Genomic DNA, 22393 nt, shown 5'->3' on the forward strand with positions numbered 1-22393 from the left:
CCCTGGCCCGGGAACTTCCACATGCCACAGGTACAGCCAAAAAAAAAAAAAAAAAAAAAAAAAAGAGGAAAAACTAGATTAATAGTAGAGAGTGATAAATGTCTATGGAAAAGTACAACACAGGGAAAGAAAAGGCCTCACTAAAACATTAGTTTTTGAACAAAAATTTGAAGGATCGAAAGATGGTGATACGTAGGGGGAAGTGTGTTTCAGGCAGAGGGAACAGGAAGGGTAAAGCTACTGTGGCAGCCGGGCAACTGCTAGGAAACTACTGTGGATGAAACAGACTGGGGGAGGGAGAAAGTACTAAATTACATGTCTAATGAAGAAACAGCCCCCAGATTACATAGGACCATTTAGGAGTTCAAAAACTTTAGCTTTAAGATCAGCCACCTGAGGATTTGACGTGAACATCATCATGACATGGCTGAGTTTTAAAGGGAACTTGCGGACTTCTAAACTGAGGACGGTCGATTTAAAAAAAACCCAAACTAAAGACAGAAACAAATTATGGCAACAAGAAAGAGGAAAACGATGTGATAACAAGAAAGTGTAGAATTGCATTCCTTCATTCATCAAATATTTCTTGAGTTCATTGTTAAGTGCTGGGTAGGATGAAGAAAATAATTTAGACATGGGTTCTGCCCTCACAGAGAATTTATTTGAGGAGATAAAACATGAGCAGACACAACTCTAACATGTGGTAGAAAACAATGAACAAAGTTTCCAACTTGGTTGACAAAGAGAATTAGGGAAGTCATTGTGAAGCAGTGGCCACAAAAATATAAGCTGCTTGATGGCATACATGCTTCCTTGCTGCTAGATTCCCAGCATCTAAAAGAGTGCGTGGCACAGAGAGTGAACAGCAGATATCTGTTACCTAATGATAGAAGGAATTTGAGTGGGCAGATATGCAGGGAGAAGGGCAGTCAAGCAAAGGGAACAACATAAACAAACTCAAAACTATGAAGAGTTACAGTTGAACTGAGTAGAAGGAAATGAGAATAGTGGGAGATGAAATTAAAACCATAGCATAAGGTTAGGTCACAGAAGGCCTTGCCGGTCTTGTAGAGGTGCCATGATTTTTTTTTTTTTTTTTTTTTTTTTTTTTTTTTTTTTTTTTCCCCTATAAGAGCCAAGGAGTTCCAAAAGCTTTCAACAGTAATAATAGAACTTTATACTGGAAGGACGTGTGTAATAGCACTGATAGGTGATTGAGGAAATCAGCTGATTGGTGGATGGAGTCTACAGATCAGTTTATTTTTTTAATTTTTTTAATTTTGTAAATTTTTTTGTCTTTTGGCCTTTTCTAGGGCCGCTCCTCTGGCATATGGAGGTTCCCAGGCTAGGGGTCTAATCAGAGCTGTAGCCGCCGGCCTACACCACAGCCACAGCAACATGGGATCTGAGCCATGTCTGCAACCTACACCACAGCTCACGGCAACGCTAGATCATAACCCACTAAGCAAGGCCAGGATCAAACCCACAACCTCATGGTTCATAGTTGGATTTAACTACTGAGCCACAACAGGAACTTCAGATCAGTTTAGATGATACGGCAAAAACCGAGGTAATGACGGCCTCAATCAGGTTATTGCCACTTAGTTCTTTCATCACTAGCGCTTCCAGTGTCCTAACTGTGGATTTGTAAGCCTTACCATAGATGTGGATTTATTTGTACTGTAAATATTTTACTCATCTATCTCCTTTTCTTCACTAGCAATATTTAGCACTCGTGGTGGACACTTGTAATCAACCCCTGATTTCCATTCTTCCTTTTTTTACAGTAATGAAGCACTTTGAGCTATAGCTGGACTCAGAGCTAGCAGTCAGAGACTGCATTTCCCAGCCTCTCCTGTAACTGGATGTTGTCATAAGCCTAAGCTTTGGCAATGGACTCGAGCAAAAGTGATGAATGCAGCTTCTGGGACATGCTGCTTGCTCTCCATTTCTTCCTACCTCTTCTTGCAAGTTGCTTCTTACCCACTTTTCTCTCCTCCTACATGAAGTAGGTGTTGGAGATTATGCCCTTTCTGAACTATATAACTCTTAGCCCTTTTCCCGATGGAACAGGTATGGGAGGCTAACTTGCTATAAGGGCCAGTCTTTCATAGGCTTTTGCAAAAAGGGAAAATATAGGCCTATGGCTAAATTCTGGCCAGTGGGAGGTGAATGAAAGTGAGATGCTGTATCTGGGTCATTCCCATAAAAGAAAGCGCTCTGTTTCTTATTTCCTCTGTCTTGAGAATAGGGATTTGACCTAGTGGTGTAAGCCCACCTAGACTCCTGGCATCAAAGCAAGAATATACAAACTCCTAAGTCCTGCATCTATCGCATGGGGAAGTAGTGCCCCATTGCCGTGAATTGCCTATAAACTTGGACTTTACATGTGAAAGAAACAACTTCCATCTCGGTTAAGCTATTGTTATTTGGTCACTGTTAAAGCAGCTGAATCAATATTTTAGTATATAATTTATAAATATTGACCATTACAGCAATGTGTTGAATGAATTGGTAAGCATAAAAGTTTTATTTACTTATTTACTTATTTATTTTTTGCTTCGTAGGGCCACACCTGTGGCATATGGAGGTTCCCAGGCTAGGGGTAGAATAGGAGCCACAGTTGCTGGCCTACACCACAGCCACAGCAACAGGATCTGAGCCATGTCTACAAACTACACCACAGCTCATGGCAACGCCAGATCCCCGACACACTGAGCAAGGCCAGGGATCAAACCCACACCCTCAGGGATACTAGTCAGATTCGTTTCTACCAACAAGGGGGAACTCCCAGAATAAAGTTTTAATATAATATATTAAAGAATTATTTCTCCCATTCCCCTAAGCTTTGAGCATAAAATATCTATAGTCTACTGAAAAAGAAAGATGTAGTCAGTTCAATCAATATAACCTTGGGTCCATATCCTTGCCTCATAAGGTAGAGTAGTACAGAAAGCATCTACTGCCTGTTGAGATGAAGCCAACACAACACTGGGTTACTGGTTTCTTGTTATGGGTTTTATCATACCACAAATAAGGTCTTTCAAGGAAAAAATAAACTATGAAATTTTATATCCTTCTTTTGAGTCAAACATTATAATAATATTAATTTACTATTCTCTGTAGGATTTTTGTCATGGTTTGTTTCCATATAGAATGCAGCAACGATGTGAAGGAAATAAAGGAACTACTTATAATTGAAGAACAACATTTGATATTGGGATTTGAAAAACAATCATTATTTTGTAAATAACTGTATTTATAGCTATAGATTATGACTGTTTAAGAATCTCGGCTTACACAACCATCCAATCATATCTGTCTATGGTCAAGCCTGTAGACTTATATCACTACAGCACCTCAGAGAAATATTGGGAGTCTTCATATACCTCCTTAGGACAGAGTTCTACATGTCTTTTGTGGAGGTGCACTGGAATGGTGACTTAATTAGTGGAAAGAGGAAACAGATGGCAAGCCCTAAAACCAGAAAAATGGTTTGGGCATTGGCTTTTGGAACAAGGGGTTGCAATGAAGAAAAGCTGGAGATTGGCATGGTCTTTTCTGAATAGAAATAAACCTTCAGAAACAGGGGTGTTTTGCTTTATAATGCTCAAAGGTCTATACTGTTAAAGACAGAAATGTTGAAATGTAAATACTGGATGCAAAAGGGAAACATTTTTATTTCCTGTACCACTGAAGTTAGTTTGTATCAACAGTCTCTTTATCAAGACTTAACTATTGCTATGGTTTTCCCTGGAGTAGTGAGGACAGGGATTTTGTTTTGCGGATTCCAAATCTCCAGAAGTGTGCTTAGCAAATTCTTAGATTAAACACACACCCCACAAACACACACAACTGTTGTTGATTGAAAGAATGGATGGATGGATGAATAATATCTGCATCTAACAACTATGATTTCCACTAAATGAAGTGAATGACTCATCCTCTTTTGAAAATCCCGAAGGAGACATAACTATTACACTAAGGGATTCCTCTTAAATACATAAAAACAGGAAGATAATTTATCTCAAATAAGATGTTTATAATGAAGTCTGCTTCATAATTAATGTCTTCTTTTTTTTTTGAGCCTGTAAGCTTTTTTGTTACTTTTGACAATACTGAAATTATTGATTTCCAGAATATGACTTTAGGTGAAAGTCTATGTTTTGTTTTGTTTTGTTTTTTAATAGAAATTACTGTAAATGCAGGCTCAGGGAAAAAAGGAATCTGACCAATTTTTTTTACAAGTCTTTGGAGAACTATAACATTAAAATCATCACCAAAATTAACGGAATAAATATTGTTTAGAAGAAAAAAATAAAGTATAATTAGATTAGATGTTATAATATTCCGTATTGTTGATAAATTAGCATCTTGGCTCCCATGACCACATAAAGACATGAAAGGCATTCGAAAGGATGGCAGTCACAACAAGCAGAAGTTTTAGTCTATTTCTAAGAATTTTAACTACTGCAATTCAACTGACACACATTCCAATAACCAGAATTATACTTTGTGTAGCAACATGGGAATCTAGCCTAGGGGTCTAAAGATGAACTTCTTCATTCATGTATTTTAAGGATGTGGTTTAGGAATAAAGTATTAGGTTTGCAACATTTATGTAAAGCAAACAATGTGACCCTGGAAAGCAACACTATTCATTTACCGTAATGAGTTGCTATACAGTAAGTCAGAACCTCCCAGAGTGTAAATTATACAAATTCGAAAGCTGCATTTCTTATTTCATATCTCATTTCCAGACAGGTGCTTACTCAGTAGTAAAATCTCGTGTAGCATACCAAATTTAAAGCTATTTTTTTAAAATTATCGTGCATGTAGCCAAACCATTTGTACATAATTTAAACCTTTTCCCTCTAATAGTATTGAGAATAATTGATTTTTTTACTGACACAAAAAGAAAAAATGACATAGGAATTGTATTAATAGGCAGAGATACCTGAACTACAGCTTAGATTGTTAAAAATTAAGGCTTTAAAAGGTCTATCTGCAAATAGACTTCTTATTAAGTTGCTTTTCAGTACTCTTAACATGCCATTTTGTGGGAAAGAGTAGTGTTCGAATAAACGCTAAGATACTCTGAAAATTCCCAGGCTGAACTGATGAAATTTATCGTTAATAAACGAGTTTATGTGCCCAGCTCTAAAGGAGCACCTGTCGAAATTTTGCAGGAGAGTTCATGCTTTCTAAGAACTCTGCTCCTCTTAGGCCCTTCGCTGAATGGGGCCAGTTGAGGGATCAGTAAGTAAAGGGGACCTTTCATCTTCCTCTTTGTGTAAATAGCTTAAAGTAATCTGGGGTGTCTAGAACCCTGAGCTATTAGGAAGGTGTCTGCAAATGGGCATAGCGCATCAGCCGCCCGAGGCCCTTCCTAACACCCTCGCCGGACTCCACACTGCTGGGCACCGCCTGCTGCTGGCCGCGGAAGGGCAATTTTCCGCAAAGACCACCCGGGGTACGGGCTCGGCATCCGTCCTAGGGCCGGCCAACCCTACAACCTGGTGTCCCCCGCCTGGCAGCGAGTGGTTCGGGTCAGGAAGATCACTTACGACTGAGTTTTTCATCATGGCTTTGACTGTGAAGCCCTCAGAGACCAGGGGGTGCGGCTGGTGCACCGGGAGCGGCTGTTGTGCCAGCAGCTTGGTCCTCTTCGGCATCTTGTCTGGGCATTTGCTTAAGCTCAGGGTCTCTTTTTCTGCCACCATCTTCCTAGAAAATGTCTTGGTCTCATAAAACGTGTAGTAAAAGAGTCAGTGAGTTTTACGGATGTGGGAGGTCGGGAGAAATTGTAAAAAGGCGCGTGAATGGTAGAAATTCAACCGCTCCTGGTGCCCAGGTGGATCCAGATGTTTGGCAGCTCCTAGGTGAAGGGAGTTGAGGGAGGGGCGGGGCGGGAAGAGGGCAGGCCGGTGGCTAGAGCTGCACCAAGCTTCCAAAGGTAACCCTCCCGGTTGCTAGGCGACACGTCAACACTGCGACCGAAAGGGCTGCCTCCGGGTGACGTGCGTTTCCCGGGCCTCAGGCCGGAAGGGCGGTTGGCTACCGGAGGGCGACCGGCGGCGGGCGGCGAGCGACGTGAGGCGAGACCACGCGTCAGAACTACGACTCCCAGAAGGCCTCGGGCCGCACGCCCTCCGCGCGTGCGCACTCCGAGGCCGGCAGGCTGGCTGGCTGGCTGGCTGGCTGGCTGGCCGGCCGGCGGGCGGGGGTGGGGCGTCCTGGAGGATTTAACTCCGGAGCGAGGCTCGTGTGAGCCCAGGCGGGTGCCAGTGTGCTTGGAGGCCCCTGCCCGCCCGGCAGCCTCCACCTGCCCAGTGACCATGATAGGTACGTGAGTACCTGCCAGGTACAGCCTCTCTGCGCCGCCCCGCGCCCCGCTGGGGCGCCGCGCCGGGCCTCGGCCGACGGGGACCCCGAGGTGCCCGCCCGGGTCGGCTGTCAGTTGACACTGCGGGGAGGCGGCGTCTGCGCCGCCCGCGGCCCGGCGCCCGCCGCGGTCCTGGAGAATAAGTGTGTGTGTGTCCCAAGTCCCCACGCGCCCCGGGTCGGACGGGCTCCCCTGGAGACAACTTGGCGAGGGACCTCGGGCGCGCCTCCGCCGCCGGAGGGGCACGAGGGCTGGCCCCGCGGTCCCAGGGCGGGCGCTCTGCGCCGCCGGACCCTGAGGGTGGTGGCAGGGCCCTTCCTCCCGCCGGCGTGACCTCCGGCCCCCGGGGCGCCGGGGCGGCTGTCTCCCAGCGTGGGAGAGTTGGGGACCCGCCGTAGAACTCTGTAAGGGAAGCGCTGGCAGAGCCGTAAGCTCCAGGGGAAGGCCCCTGGGATGATGGTCCGGTCCAAAGAAGTTCCTTCAAGCGGATTTCAACTCACTGCTCCCTAGGATTTTGCCTCCCCAGTCTCGCATTGGAGGTCTGAGATGAAAGGGCAATTAAGAGTAAATGGTGGCAAGGTCTAAAACTCTCACATAATGAATTAACGACTTGTTGTGCAGGAAACAGAAATTACATTTTTTTTTTTTTTAATGTGCAAAATGACCTAAGGGCATTTCTTGAATAAAGCTTTGGAAGTTGCTATGAGAATTGCGTGTAAACACGGTAATGTATAAGGTTACAAAAGTTCCTCTCTTCCAGAATTGCTAGGCCAAAAGTTATTTTAAGGGTTATCTCTGAAAATTAGTGGAAATGCACAGCATGATTACAAAACATTGCTTTGGGGAGTTTATTAGGATAGATTTCCTCTAGATTGTGTATCGGTTTGATGAGTTTATTTGGGGATTATTCCTGATGGGTACCACATATTATACTTGCCTCAAGTACATCTGAAATCAGATCTAGGAAGATGAGAGGTGAATTTTTAAAAACATATAGGTTTGTATGCGTGATAAACTCATTTTACCTAAAACTATATAGGTAAAGCTATGTAAAGACAAATACTTAAGATCTAAACAATCGGAGTTCCCGTCGTGGCTCGGCGGTTAATGAATCCAACTAGGAACCATGAGGTTGCAGGTTCGATCCCTGGCGTCGCTCAGTGGGTTAAGGATCCGGTGTTGCTGTGAGCTGTGGTGTAGGTCGCAGATGCGGCTCGGATCCCGTGTTGCTCTGGCTCTGGTGTAGGCCAGCGGCTATAGCTCCGATTAGACCCCTAGCCTGGGAACTTCCATATGCAGCGGGAGCTGACAGAAAGAAAAGAAAAAAAAAAAAATTTAAAAAATCATCACTTAATTCTCAATTGTTATCTAATAGATGATTATATAGATATCTGTTAGAATGAACTATGTTTAGGCAGTTTATTTGGGATATAGGGTTATAAAAAAAGACTATTACCTTTAGATTTGATGAGCAAGGTGAGGGATAGAACCTGTGTCCTCATGGATGCTAGTCAGGCTCGCTAAGCAATGAGCATGATGGGAACTCCTAGATTTGATGATTAAGCATTTATTAACAGGTGGTGATAGGGAGAAAATAGGGTGGATTTATAAAAATGTTTGCTTATACTCCAGCTATTGTTTTACGTAGTGCAAATAAGTGTATTACAACATAAATAATTAAATCCATGCTCCCTCCCAAGAAAAGTACCTTACTTATTAAAACCATCTGGATTATGTACAATAAATTATTCCATGCAGCTAGTCAACTACTTGTATTGTCTAATTCTGTCAGAAAATATATTTTTAAAAAAGTCTGAATTGCCAGTTTTGAACTTGGTTGTGTTGAATCAAGACAAAGTTCAGTGAGAGCAGCAGCAATTGAAGGAAAGTCTTGGGGTGCTGGGTTTCTTGTTGCTGACTAAACTTTGGAGCCAGGAAAGGCATTATAGTCCATATCCAGTAATATACTTGAGATTAAAATACACTTATATATATGGGGATTATTTTTGTTAAAGACGTGCTATTCAAATTGGCCTTTTGTGCCTATGATCTATTTAATGGCTACACACTCTTTAAAGCACATAGCACTCCTCAACTTTATTTAAATCTCATTTCACTTTTAAGGAAAAACAAAAATTGCATTTCTTAGTGGAATAGGAGTAATAGGACTAAAATAGGAGGATAGGAGTAGAATAGGATTGACTGTTACTTCTCTACCAATAAAATTACCTTCCTTTACTTTCTCAAAACCCAGGATTCTTTCTTGACACAGAAACTCTTTCAAAAGTAGTTACATTTTCCACTTGAATTGTGATTAGTATGTTAAATGCCCTGACCCAGACAGCAACAGAAACATAATTAATTGAAGTAGGTGAAAAATTACGACTTTTTGAGAAGTCTGGAGAGAATTTCAAGATAATAAAAAGCAGAATAAGAAAAAAAACCAAGAAAATTCAACTTAGAAAAAAGTAATTTTTGGCATCTATATTAAAAATATATTTCATCCTTTTTAGAATTGGCAAATTTTGTGTTTAAAATTGAATTTTAATAGTGATATTTGTGGTATATTTTATGTATATATGTTGCATAAAACTGGATTTATGTATTTAAGTAGTGACATATGTTAAAGTGCACGGAATTTGAAATTCAAATTCAGTGTCTTAAATATTATTTTTGATTGATTTAAAAGAATTTTTAGAACATAATCTTTTCTACCTTAACATCTCTTAGAAAACTTACATATCTGCACGTACAGATCTACTCTACAGTAATTCCTGTTTTGTCTTTATGAATGTTCATAAATTATGCACATGCTTGCCACTAAATGAGCATACAATAGGTTTACAGACAGTTTCTATCATCAGGAATGTTTGTGTCCCTATCATTTTTATTTTTTTGTCTTTTTTAGGGCTATACCCGCACGGCCTATGGAAGTTCACAGGCTAGGGGTCGAATTGGAGCTGTAGCTGCTGGCCTACACCCCAGCCACGGCAACGCCAGATCCCAGCCATGTCTGCAACCTACACCGCAGCTCGAGGCAGTGCCAGATCCTTAACCAGCTGAGCAAGGCCAGCAATCAAACCTGTGTCCTCATGGATGCTAGTCAGATTCGTTTCCACTGAGGCTCGATGGGAACTCCCTGTGTCCCTATCATTTTGTTTGCACATGTAAACATATATGTAAAATAAAATCTTATTACAATTTCTGAGTGGATTTCCTAGTTAAGGGTTTGTAGATTTTGAATTTTGCTAGGTATTTCTAAATTGGTTAAAATAAATCACCCTATTTTATACTTCTCTCTACCACAACAAGGTAGCAAAGTGCTATCCTAATACCTCTGAGCTGAAAAATTACAAAAAGACATCCTTCCCAGAACTGACCCAGTTTACAACAGCAAAGCACCTACTGGGTTTTCCCTCTCTCCCCATCACCATGGCCTCCCCCACTGTAGACTGAGTGCCTTTAATCAGTGCATCAGATGCAGCACTATCTTTGATGGCCCTGGACCTGCCTGACAGTGTTGATAAGAATGCCCATGTGTACCGTAAAATATTTTTATATGAAAAACAGTGTATTTTAACTTTTAAAATGAACTTAAGAAAGAAAAAAAAAACCCTCTCCCTCTCATTTAATAATGCTTTATTTTCATGAAAGCAGATTCAATAATTGAATATCTACTACTCTATGCCCAGTACTTCCAGGTGCTAAGGGTACATGAGTGAAGAAAAAAAAAAAAAAGGAAAGAAAAAAACATGCCCTGACATCAGGAATGCACAGTCTAACTGTATGTACTGTTTTCCCACAGAACTGCATATCTGTTTTAAAGCTTGTATGTGGTGAATTTTAAAGTCTGAGTTTATATTTCAGTTAAATATACTGTATACTGCTACTTGCTCTGCCATTTCAGTAATTTTAGATGAGGAGCGACCCTACATCTAAGTACCCAGGATAGGCTCTGAAAGCTGTTCATGGCAATTGTGTCACAAAAGAAGTTCTGCTAAATTTTTGCATAGATTTCATTTAATTATATACAGTTCTTCTTTAGGTCCAAAGGCTCTAAAATGATGACTCTATGCCCTTTTCAACTTTGGAACTGTTTCTAAGGATTTTCTTGAAATCTGCATTTTTTTTGAAACCTCGTGACTTCATTGCTTGGAAATGATACAGTGAAAGTACTTTGTATTAAGATATGCAAATCCATTTCTACCTCCAAAGCTTCTTTGAAAAATGCAGGGAAAAAAAATTCTCCTTACTTGGTAATGTTTCATATTCATGAAAGCAGTTTCAGTGCAGAATACTTTATTGTGTTAGCTTTTAGTTTTTTGATCAATGAAAATTGTTTCTTACCTGCTGTTTCTTCAGCCTTTAATTGTGGCCCAGTGCTTATATAGTGTTTCTGTTTTAATTTGCATTTAATGAGCTCATTTTAAATGTTTCTTTGTAGTATTCTGAATGCATTCCCTCTTAAATTTTGTAATATTAAAGGAGATTTATGTTGCAGCTCACCTTCCTGGCTTATTTACTTATACGCTTGACCATATATTGAGACCATTTTAGGACCTTTGTATTTTTGAGGATTGATGGGTTCTTGATTTTTTCTCCCGTTGACTCTTACTGTAGGGCTTGAGCAGGCTTTCCCATAAAGGGTAACATTGGAGCCCTTAACATCAGAAGAGAGAAAAAATCTCTATGTACGGGCAACTTACCCATCCCCAAGCCCCCCACCCGACCATAATCAAATGAGAGAAAGAAATAGCGATTAGGGAACTGATATTGGTGTTCCGATTGAGATGTGCTCATTATTTATCTATGTAATTGATGAATGCAGCAGTTATTTCTACTATTAAATGTTTTTTGAAGCTTCAGTGCATAAGTAAGATCACCTGAGATGAAGCCCTTTGCAGCTACATTTTTTAAGCTTGTTGTGCAGAGTAGATCCATTGTCCAGAACACGGAAAGATAGGGATTAGACACCTGAAATTCACTCTATATGAATAACATGGAGAAATAGACCCGAAGTTTGTACCATCTGTGTTTCTGAGGTGAACCTTTGGTTTTAGCGTCTACCTGCACTTCCCCTTTTCTGTTCTCTCTCGCGCGCTCTCTCTTTTTTTTTTCTTTCCGGATTTTGTCAGAAGCTGGAATGTTAACATTTCATTCCTCAGGTCACAGGAGCAGCTGTTGGCTGACCAATTAAAGTGCTGTTGGCTGACCAATTAAAGAAGTGAGCTCTGTCCTTGGTTGTCTCTGGGGTTTCCGCAGGGCTTGCTTGGTTTTACAAGTGTTCCTGTCATTCTGTGACAGGAATGGCATGACTGAACAGACCAGGACCTCTGGCTCCTCCCATAGACACTCTGGGGACAGGGCGTTGTCTGCAGCCAAACTGCTTGTAGGCCCAGCCTCTGCATTTTGCTCTCAGGGGAATCTGGACCTGATTACATTTTTTTTTTTTTTTTTTTTTTTTTTTTTTCTGTGAGCCAGAATTTTGGGGAGTGAAGAACCTTGGGCTGGCTAGAGGATAGGGCAGGCGTTAGGCTTGCTGCCTGCAGAGACGGTTACAAGTAGTAATTCATGCTCTCAGTCTTATTTCTACCTTTGAACTCTGGCTTGAAGTCCTTTCTAGCTCCCCGGTGAATCCGTAGGGAGTGAGAGGTACAGATTTAAGCACAACCGGGGCAGCTTTATCTGAGTTGCTGCTTCTCCGAATGCTGATCACAAACACATGTAGATTGCACAAGTCAGTTGGCATCTCCTAAATCTGGATAAGTATGTGTGACAGTACCTAAAGATGTTTTTAAAGATGCCTGAGTTCAGGGTGTTGGATGCGAATTGTATATGTTTCACTCTGCATAGATAGATGATAAAAACAGAAAGTAATGTATAGTGGAGGCCTGATACTTGCTTCCTACTATTGTCACTGAGGAATTGGTGATATGCACTGTCAGTAGGAGGGAAGGGAATTTCTTCCTTTATTGTGGTCCTCTCTAGAATTTTCTTCTTTTTTTAATTGTCTCTGTATATATATATATATGTGTGTATGTGTTTGTATGTTTCTCACTGCATGCAAATTTTCTATCAAATATACTGATTTTTTTTCCTATCAGTTTGATTTCAAGAAAGTCATCAAATAATCTTATTCGTAGTGCATGATTGTAGAGTTTCACACCAGGTGTGTATCCTTGCCTTCTGTACCTTGGCGATTTCTGGGCCCTGAGCATCACTGCAGCACATTTTATAACTCTGTTTTTGGAGGGGTGAGGGGAAACTCTGGAATAATTTTGATTTGTGGTTTAACATCTAAGGAACTTCTCTAGAGTCCAGTTATGAGTGTCACAGTTACTCACATATAAATTTAAACATCTCTTCTGGCTTCTGTAGCCAATTTAATCATTTTATGCCCTCTAGAATACAAGTTATGCAGGTAAAGTTAGAGAAGGGTGGAAATGCCATTTGTGGGCTGATTTCTGGGGGTGACATGATTTTTTTTGGTCTTCAAGCAGTGATGGTAATAGGATAGCATTAATGGCCCAAGACTGATAATTGTGTGTGAATTTCTTAATAGTTTAGAAAGATTTTTTAAAATTAATATAAGCACTTTCTTACTAGAACTAGATGGCATTAGGTGCCATTTATATATGTAAAAACATTGGGAAGTATGCTTTAAAATTATTATCTTCGGGTTGTGGGATTCCTTTCACTGTGGTTTTCTTTGTTTTTTCAGCTTTTAAGCATTAAGCATGTAATATTTTGGAAATATAGGAATGCAGTAAATGTTATAAACGTAGTGTGAAGGAGAGGACAAATGCATCCCTGGAAACTATGTAAAACTGATTATATTTTTGTGACAAATTGTCAAATAAATTATTAATGGTAGCATACATCTAATGATTTTATGTTCTGGTCGTAAAAGTAATGTTTTCAAAAAAACCCACCATTAGTACCGTCGTTTCACTAGCTGTTTTCAGTACTATTTTTTGAGGCATGCCTCGGTCACTGTATTAGTTACCTGTTGCTGCTGTAACAAGTTAGCATAATAACACAAATTTATTTTCTTCTGGTTCTGGAGGCCATGAGTCCAAAATGAGTTTTAAGGGACTAAAGTCAAGGTATTAGCAGAACTAGTTCCTTCTGGGAGCTCTAGTGAAGAATCCTCTTCCACTTCTATACGCTGCTGGCTTCTTGGCTCCTGGCTGCCTCACTCCAGTCTCTGTTTCTGTGGTCATATTGCCTTCTCTTTTACTGTAGTCAAATCTCCCTTTGTCTTCCTCTTATGAGAACACTTGTGATTACATTTAGGGGCCACTAGGATGAACTGGCATCTCAAGATCCTTAATTTAATTGCACCTGCAAAGTCCCTCTGCCATATAAGGTTGTATCCACAGGTTTCAGAGACTAGGACATGACATTTTGAAGGGGTCTGTTCAACAGTAACCATTACAACGGTAATGATTAAGGCCTTCACTATTCGAAATCTGGTTTTAAAGTATCTTATTATAAACTAAGGATGAAGATCTAGAACATCGAATTGACAGCTCTTCAATGTTACATGTGAGGAATCTAGATTGTTTGTGGTTTTTTTGACAACTAATTGATAAAGCTGGCCAAGGACATAACTCACTTTTCAAGGTGGTTTTCCCAGGTGGCAGAAGAACATGTGGCTCCACTCCAGAACTGAAATGGTGAATTACAGCTGCATAATTTGCTGTACCAGGTTGCTCATTTGTATCCTGTAGAGCAGGGGAAGCTTTGTTATGCTTTTGACAGGAAATAGGACTTCACACAACACATGATCAGGCAAAGCGGGAGCAGATAACCATTTTATGTACATTCTGATTTCTGATTTACCAGCTCACTGTGAAAGTTAGACACCAATGCTCCTGTGGAATAGTTTAACATTGTCCTGCCCTTTGTAAGTAGTTACTAATCTGGCTTGGCTGGAAATACACAATTACAAGTTTTAAACAAATTCTAGTAAAGTTATGAAGGACAAAAAAAGAATCAAGCTTAATTTGACTTCATTTTTTAAATGATGTTTGTATAGAATTTGGTTTCATGAGTCACTTTTAGCTGAATATTTGGAAGATATTCCATTATGCATTGTTAGTGCAGTTAGGAGAAACTGGAAAGGAAATGTGAAGTGAATTTTTAAAATAGATGCAGAATTTGATTTGTAAGAAAAGAAAAACTTTGGTTTTTATTGGGAAAAAAGAAAATAAATGTTAACTTCAACAAACATGTATTGTGACTGTAAGTTATAATCTGAGATATTGCTATGTCTCCATATGTAAATGAGGAAGCACAATTTTGTGAAGAGGCTGAGTCCACTTGTAAGATCATGATCAGCAGCAACAGACACTATAATGGAGGTGTGTTTTTTTGTGTGATAAAGCCGGGGACCCTCCAGAACAGAGGTGGTATGTGAGCTGGACCTTCAGAGCTGAGTCCTTTCCCAAGTGCAAACAGTGAGGCATGGAGGTTTGGAGGCAGATGCTATGGTAGGGAGTTGTTGACAGGGTTCTAGCATGGGACACATGAAGGAGAAAGTGAGGAGCAATCCAGGGAAAGAGGGTCAGGGCCTGCTTGAGAATGTGGATTTTGTTCTGTAAGTAATGAGGAGCCGGTTGGTCTTAAGGCTAGGAATGGGCATGGTCAGAGTTATTATTAGAAAGATAGCTTTGGCAGCTGGGCCATGTTAAAGCTCACTCATTTCCTTTTGACTAACACAGGATTATGACAGTACTAATCTGGTCATAATAATAAAATTAATAAAAATTAACAAAAAGGAGTGTGTCTGTAACTAATGGCCACTCTGTGATGTATTGTAAGGCCCACTTGGGCAGAGGGAGCAAACTCGAAAGCTGGCAGGGGTCAGTGGCAGGTGAATCGGAATCGGCCTCCTCTGAGAGTTTAGGAAGTGGCAAAATTTATGGCTGAAAGTGAGAAGTAAATTCACATTAAAAATAAATAAATAAAATTGGCATTAGCCAAATTAAACGCTGTTAGGTACAATGCACTGCTTCCTCCTTAGGATCTTTAAGTGATTAGGACAGTTAGCTGTGCTTTGATGCAATCAGAATGAACAAATCCTTCAAAAGCTTTGTAACCTTGATTATTTTGATGGAATCATTTTCCTGTTTGTTAAAGTCTGAAGACCTAAACCCATTCCATTTGACTATTTTGTGTTTACTTACCTGCCTGGTTCTTAAATAGGCAGGTACTTAAATAGTTATTGAATGAGTGAAAGAATCAAAGAAAAGGAGAGACAAGTCTTGTCTCTTCATTTTGTTTTCTCCAGTCTCCCTCCCTGTTTCAGAGGCCCAAGTACCTGGTTAAAGAATCTAATCTCTATGACAATTGCCTTGAGGGTGGGGCCTCATCTCATTTATCTCTGTGGCCCCCAAGCCCAGCATAATCCCAGTAAGTGTTGAAATGGATGAAAGAATTTCTAAGGGATAGTAACTCTATGGTTGGATTTTGGTAAATACCAAGCGTATTAAAATGTTTCATATTCTGAGAAGTTGATTCATTAAGTTTAGGAGAGAGAATTTAGTCTGTCACATTTTTTTTTTTCTGTGCACAAATGGAGCTTACACAAGATGACTTTTTTCTCCCCCCACCCCCGTCCTTTACTGTTGTTTCTTCTTATTGCTTCTCTAATGCTTCCCTTTAGAGAGAAGCCATGACGTTATTTTAATTCTGGAATGAGCTGGGATTTTAAAATGCTTACTCTACAAGGATGTCTAGAGTATAAATTACATGACTGCATTGTCACTTTTCCAACCTTTAGCTTTTAACTTTATAGCAAATATATTTTTGCATCACTGGGGTCTGTATTTACTTGTTTCCCTAATGCAGCTTTTCTCCATGGAATACTCTCAGTAGAAACATATGCTTGAAGCTTCAAAGTAATTACAATATCACTAAAAGCTTCATAATCACATTACTGCAACTAAATGTTAAAAAATTTGATTTTCCTTGATCCAATCATTTCAATTTAATTTTAGGCTACTGCATGATTGATTAAGGAAACATGGCAGGCCAAAGTCAAGGAGTGTTCATAATGCCTAAAGCCTTGCACAGAAAACTTCAAGACAATTTAATTTGGGTAGGAATTCATTTTAATCATTCTGAGCGATTTTTTAATAGGAAAAATAGATTTATTTTCGTGCTTTTTGTCTTTGACTGACTCTGATGTCATCTATCTAGCCCTCTGCCTGGAGCATTCATCCACCTTCTCTTCAGCCTTCTGGGTAGAGACCCCGGATGATACAAAAGCCCTAGTTCTAAAACAAAGAACTGAAGTCGGATTTTTTTCATAATTGTTCTAAAGATGTTCTTTCATGTTATGTATAAGATAGGCTTAAATTTTAAACTTAAAGTGTGGATAATGTTGAAATATTTGTATCTGTTTACAGTATGCAAGTGCAGCTCCAACAGTGGCTTTACATGAGGCATTTATTCTGCCTCCTTTCAATTAAATAACAGGATATGCCAGCAGCTTCACTTGTCCATGAAGATACAGAACTTTATGAATAAACATATCTACCTTTTCCTCATGGCTCACAGGGGGGCGGAGAAATGGTCTTTCATCAAAGTCATGTCTGTGGTTGTTCTCAAAAACCATTTATTTTTATTTTTAGTGAATTATGGAGACAAGTGAATATGAAGTTACTTTCCGAAGTAATGTGAATTTTCCTAATTTTAAGCGTAGTTTGTTTTAATCATATGGGCTATAAAGCCATAAATGTAGAATATTTACTGATCATATTTGATATTTACTCAGCCAGAAGTCTAGACATTAACCTGCTTTTATAATTCTGCTTCTAAGTAATTTCATCCTCTGTGGTGGGTCTGATGCGTTAGGCCAGCAGAAACCCAGACCAGATCTATTCATCCTGTCTCATACAGCATGTAATTCAGGCTGTGATCAACAGGATCCCAAGCAGCAGGAGAAACCTACTTGCCCTATTGACTCCATCCACCTGCCTCCATCCTGACAGGGCTTCTGACTTGGCCTAGTGTGAATAAATCCCAGGAGGGAAACCAGTGGTTTTTGTCTGTCTTTTGTCTACTTAGGGCCACACCTGTGGCATATGGAGCTTCCCAGGCTAGGGGTCAAATCCAAGCTGCAGCTACCAGCCTACACCACAGCCACAGCAACATGGGATCCGAGCCACATCTTCAGTGTACGCTACAGCTTACAGCAATGCCAGATCCCTAACCCACTGAGTGAGGCCAGGAATCAGACCCGCGTCCTCGTGGATACTCGTCGCGTTAACCACTGAGCCATGATCAGAACTCTAAGACCAGTAGTTCTTAACTAAGGCAGTTTAAGTCGTGTCTGTTGTCTGTTATGACCCATACAAGGAGGTTTGGAATGATATTGCCAGTAATAACAAGGGGCAGTAGATGATCCAAAAAGCAACCCTTATAGCAAATGAAGTTGTGTTGACAGGTGACAAAGAATGTTCTGAGATGTATGAAGCATTTGAATACATCTATTTTAAAGGGTTTTTAAAAAGCCTGAGTACATTATTTAATACAGTATATTGGTTTGAATATGTGCATAAACCCAGCACAGAAGTGTCTGGCTTGTTGATGTCCCATGCACATTTTCACTTTGGTTATTAAAGTGTGATTCTAGATGTATAATCCATGCCTAAGAAAGGAAGACTTTTCTTTCCAAAAAAAAAAAAGAGTGCATAGCCCCATCTCCCCCATGGAGAGAGCACAGGTTTCTTGTTTGGAATTTGCTGTTACCCTTGGTTTGGGTCTTTATTACACTGGTTTGATTAAGTTGCATAGACAATATTCTGAGTAGCTGCAGCCTTAAGTGCTACACATGGCACAACCTAAGACTGTTTTGGAGTCAGGACAAGCCTAGGTTTTTTTTCTTCTCCAATCAGGTTGAAATAAGCTTGTGCCAGTCTGAGCGTCTGTACTGACACAAGAGGGAGGTCCGTGTTTTGGAGCTGCTGTTGATGGCATCAGGCACAGCAGAGTAGTTCATCACCAGCCATGTCCACATAACTTCTTCTGGTTTTGTAGCCCATGGAGGGGGTAAAAGACTCAGAAATAGTTCAGTGAGTGAGAATGCCAGCCACCTCAGCAGCTCGACTCACTTGGATCACATGACTGTTTTGCCAGGAAGAGGCACCAGCTGCAGGGGACTAAGAGAGCATAAATCTCCCCCCCACCATGCTTCATGGAGTTTGAGGTGATCAGATCTAGTTGCCACTCTGGGTTTGTTGGTTCTCCCTGCACAGCCATGAAATTGCTCTGTCCCTTCCTGGTAGCCATCACTGTATCTCCTCTCCAGTCACTCCCTACTTGTACCCAGACATTTAGTCTAGAAGGGTCAGGCGCAAGCAGGATAAGGGCATTTTTACAAAATTTGTAATGTAAATGTAAACTTGAGTCTCTGTAAATCAGAGGCCCATCATGTCCACCACCTTGGCCACCGTGAAGGAACTTGTTGAGCCGCGTACTCAATTCAGTGACCCAGATGGTCATTGTCTTCGTGATCTGGGGCCGTATTAGTCCAACACGATATCCAGCGGCTGAACCAAAATTATGTTTGCATCTTCTAGGACCCCTTTTGATTGGGCTTCACCTGGAGGGTGTATTAATTAGTTTGTCCCAAAGGAATAGCTGCCATTTTTTTCATGTAAAACTGAAAAGATGCGTGTACCAAAACAGCTTTACTCTTAAATATACCATTTAGTTTTGACTAATGAGGCCTGTGGACTCTTCCCATATCATTAATCTTTGAGCCTGAGTACTCCTGTATGACAATGAGGCTGTCAGGTGTTCGTTTTCAGCAAATGCTTAGTTGTATGAAAAGGACTGGACTTTGTGGGGTCCAAGAATCACCAAGAAGGTGATTCTGTTGTACTGGGAAATGACCTCTCCACAGGCAGCGGTTCCTGAACATGGCCCTTCTCGCCCCTACAGGAACTGTGACGTATGGACATGTAACACTTCCATTCTTAGTACCCAGTCAGATACGAAAACCACAACAATAACACATTAAATAAGCCCAAAGCCTCCTTCCACAGTGTTATTTTAGCTTCCCATACCCACTGAGAAGCACCAGACCCCACCAGTGAATTCAGGGTCCCGTCCTCTGTGGGAACAGGTAGGATGGGACAGATTCGGTTTTGGTACCCAACAGAACCATAACAATTTGAGTCCCTCTCTTCGCCGTCATACCGGGAAAGGTATGTATAACTTTGAGCAACTCTTGGGAACGGGAAGATCTTTTTCCTCAAAGCGTGTGAGGTCAGAGTAGAGGGAAGGAGGGATCATGTTGGTATAAATGGAATTAGCTGCTCCATGTTTGTGAAGAGGGCACATTTACCATTGGTTCCAATCAGGTGCACACTCGGGGCTTAGCTGAAGTAATTTCTTTTTTTTTTTTTTTGTCTTTTTGTCTTTTTGTCTTTTGTTGTTGTTGTTGTTGTTGTTGTTGCTATTTCTTGGGCCGCTTCCGCGGCATATGGAGGTTCCCAGGCTAGGGGTCTAATCGGAGCTGTAGCCACTGGCCTGCACCAGAACCACAGCAACGCAGGATCCGAGCCGCATCTGCAACCTACACCGCAGCTCACGGCAACGCCGGATCCTTAACCCACTGAGCAAGGGCAGGGACCGAACCCGCAACCCCATGGTTCCTAGTCGGATTCTTTAACCACTGCGCCACGACGGGAACTCCTGAAGTAATTTCTAATGTTGCTGGTCCTCTCAGAGACTGTCCCTAACAAGGTCTTCATTACAGACACCGCCGACGCCTTGGCTCAGCACCCACACACGGCGCTTTCCTTCTGGGCCTAAGTCCTAGGTTTCCTGCTGTCACGATACCATCCCGTCCTCCCCTGCCTGGAGGAGAGTGAGTAAGCAACTACCAGGGTACTACTGGTGTAGCTTTTTCAGTTCTGCCTCTCTCCTCTCAGCAGAAAAGTGGGGACTCTTTTATTTCTCCCCTCCTCACTTGGGTGAGTGCACTCACTCCTAGATCCTGGGAAGTTTTTCATATCACCAAACTCAGCCTTTGACCCTTTTCCTTCTTGCAGAAATCCATGTTTCTATCAGTATCTCTTCCTTGGCCCAAACTGTCAGATCTGAGATTTGATTTTACCCTACTGACAAATAATAATTTAGCCAGTTGCTAGTTCATGGCTGCCGGCAGAGACAGGAGACTCCTGGGACAGAGACAAAAGATGTTATCATCTATGGCACAAACAGCAGCATGAGCATCAGCATATTGTCATCGGATGCTTTGCTCCCAAATCCCAGGGTCCAGATAAATAACTGTGTACATAGTGGGTTTGCATTGCAATTGAGGAACTCTGAGCTTAGAAAAGTCACTGCTTTTATAACTAGCAGTAGTCAAGCCTGGTCTTTGTCTTTCATCTTCAGAGGAACTCTGAGAAATGGCCCAGGTGAAAAAGGAGCCAGACTTTTGCAGTCTTTGCATACCCAGTTAGGCTCAAAGAAGACTGCTTTCTCAATAAGGCATAACACTTTTCGCTTCTGCAGACACTGCATTGGAACAGGCAGGCAGTGTTATTTCCAGAGCTACCCAGAATGGGGTGAAACCAGTGGCTGAAACAATAGATAACAAAAGCTATTCAATTTTTGGCCTTTGGATTAGTGAAATAATAGATATTTTCAAAGCGGGGGAGCAAATTCTAGGTGTAGAAGAGAAAGATGACAAACTTATCTTTCATTTAATATTTCATCACTGTTTAGAGTCAGTGTCTTAATAGTCCTATTTGATTGTTTCTAAGTGAATCAGCTCTCCTGCCTGTTTCCAGTTTATAGAAAATGCAACATTGTCTTGCTTTTTTATTTGTTCTTCCCTGGTACTGAGGGAAATTTTATTTTATATTAACAGTGTAAAGCTAATTAAAGATATGATATTTCCACTTTTTTGCCTTCCCTTTTAGACCCTTGTTAGGTTATTTACTGATTTATCTGGGGCATAAAATCTGTAAGTCTCATATACATATATATTTTCTCATACTCTTCAAATAATTCATATATTTATAAACAGTTGTGTTGGGGCACAGCTGAATTGAGTCACTAGGACTGTAAAAATTAAATATATTAACAATTCTTTTTAGATTTTCTAGTTTTAAAATATGCAATTTGCTTTTTTGTTTGCCTTATCTGAACCCATAAGTAAATTTTTAAAATAAAATTGATCATTTCTTTGGAATATTTTCCCCTACAGCAAGATAATGTATTACCAAAAAATAATGATGCTGTTTCTGTTTTGTTCTGTTTTGTTTTGTTTTCTTGCCATGCCCATGGCATGTGGAAGTTCCTGGGCCAGGGATCAAACCTATACCACAGCACCAACCCAGCCGCTGCAGTGACAGTGCCAGGTCCTTAACCCACTGTTCCATGAGAGAACTCCTCTGTTTCTTTAATATAGCAGTGAAATTACATATTTGTGATTTCCTCAAAACCAATTCAAAGATAAGCAAAACTAAACTATTTTTATTTCAGTCCTGCATGTTGAATAATCTGCTTAACAATGTATTCCTTTCTCCGACCATAGTTAAAATCATAGTTGGAATATAATTATGTCTTGCTTCATTCAGAAAGTATCTTTTATTCTCTTAAAATTATCAGTTAACATTCAACAATACTGCAAATTAGAAAAAGAAAAGTAGGTTAACTTGGATGCCAAATGATTCCATAACTTAACTTGAATACTTTTGGTTTTGGCCTACTAAATGCTGTATGTATGTTACAGATCTTAAGAGTTTGGCGGCTGGATGCCTTTTCCATCCCAGTATCTATTACTTATAGCTTGATGGGGAGAACTTTGCTTTCCTGGTTAGGAAGCATCTTTTATATTTATGAGAATTCTAACGCACAGTTTAATGGGCTTTTCTGTATTCATTCCACAGCTATTTTTCTTAAAGAAGTAATTTTATGGAGAAAAATCTCTTTAAAATTCTTTATCCAAGGATAAAATTATCTGGATTATTTTATTCTTTC

At 40.6% G+C, this 22393-nt stretch overlaps 1 protein-coding gene across 2 annotated transcripts in view; it reads right to left on the reverse strand.

The window, feature by feature from the left end:
* The window catches only part of PACRG (parkin coregulated), a 500701-nt gene extending 494582 nt beyond the window's left edge, over positions 1–6119 (reverse strand). For both annotated transcript variants that reach the window (XM_021071855.2, XM_085022303.1), the window contains exon 1: positions 5568–6119. In XM_021071855.2, coding sequence (XP_020927514.1) covers positions 5568–5723 — 156 coding nt within the window. In that variant the 5' untranslated portion in view covers positions 5724–6119. The remainder of the gene's footprint in view (positions 1–5567) is intronic.
* Between the last annotated feature and the right edge of the window lie 16274 nt (positions 6120–22393).

The sequence above is a fragment of the Sus scrofa genome, chromosome 1 (assembly GCF_054392235.1).
Source record: "Sus scrofa isolate SSC_HxYL_T2T_F1_AM1 chromosome 1, Sscrofa_HxYL_maternal_Yorkshire_Landrace_v2.0, whole genome shotgun sequence".
NCBI lineage: Eukaryota > Metazoa > Chordata > Mammalia > Artiodactyla > Suidae > Sus > Sus scrofa.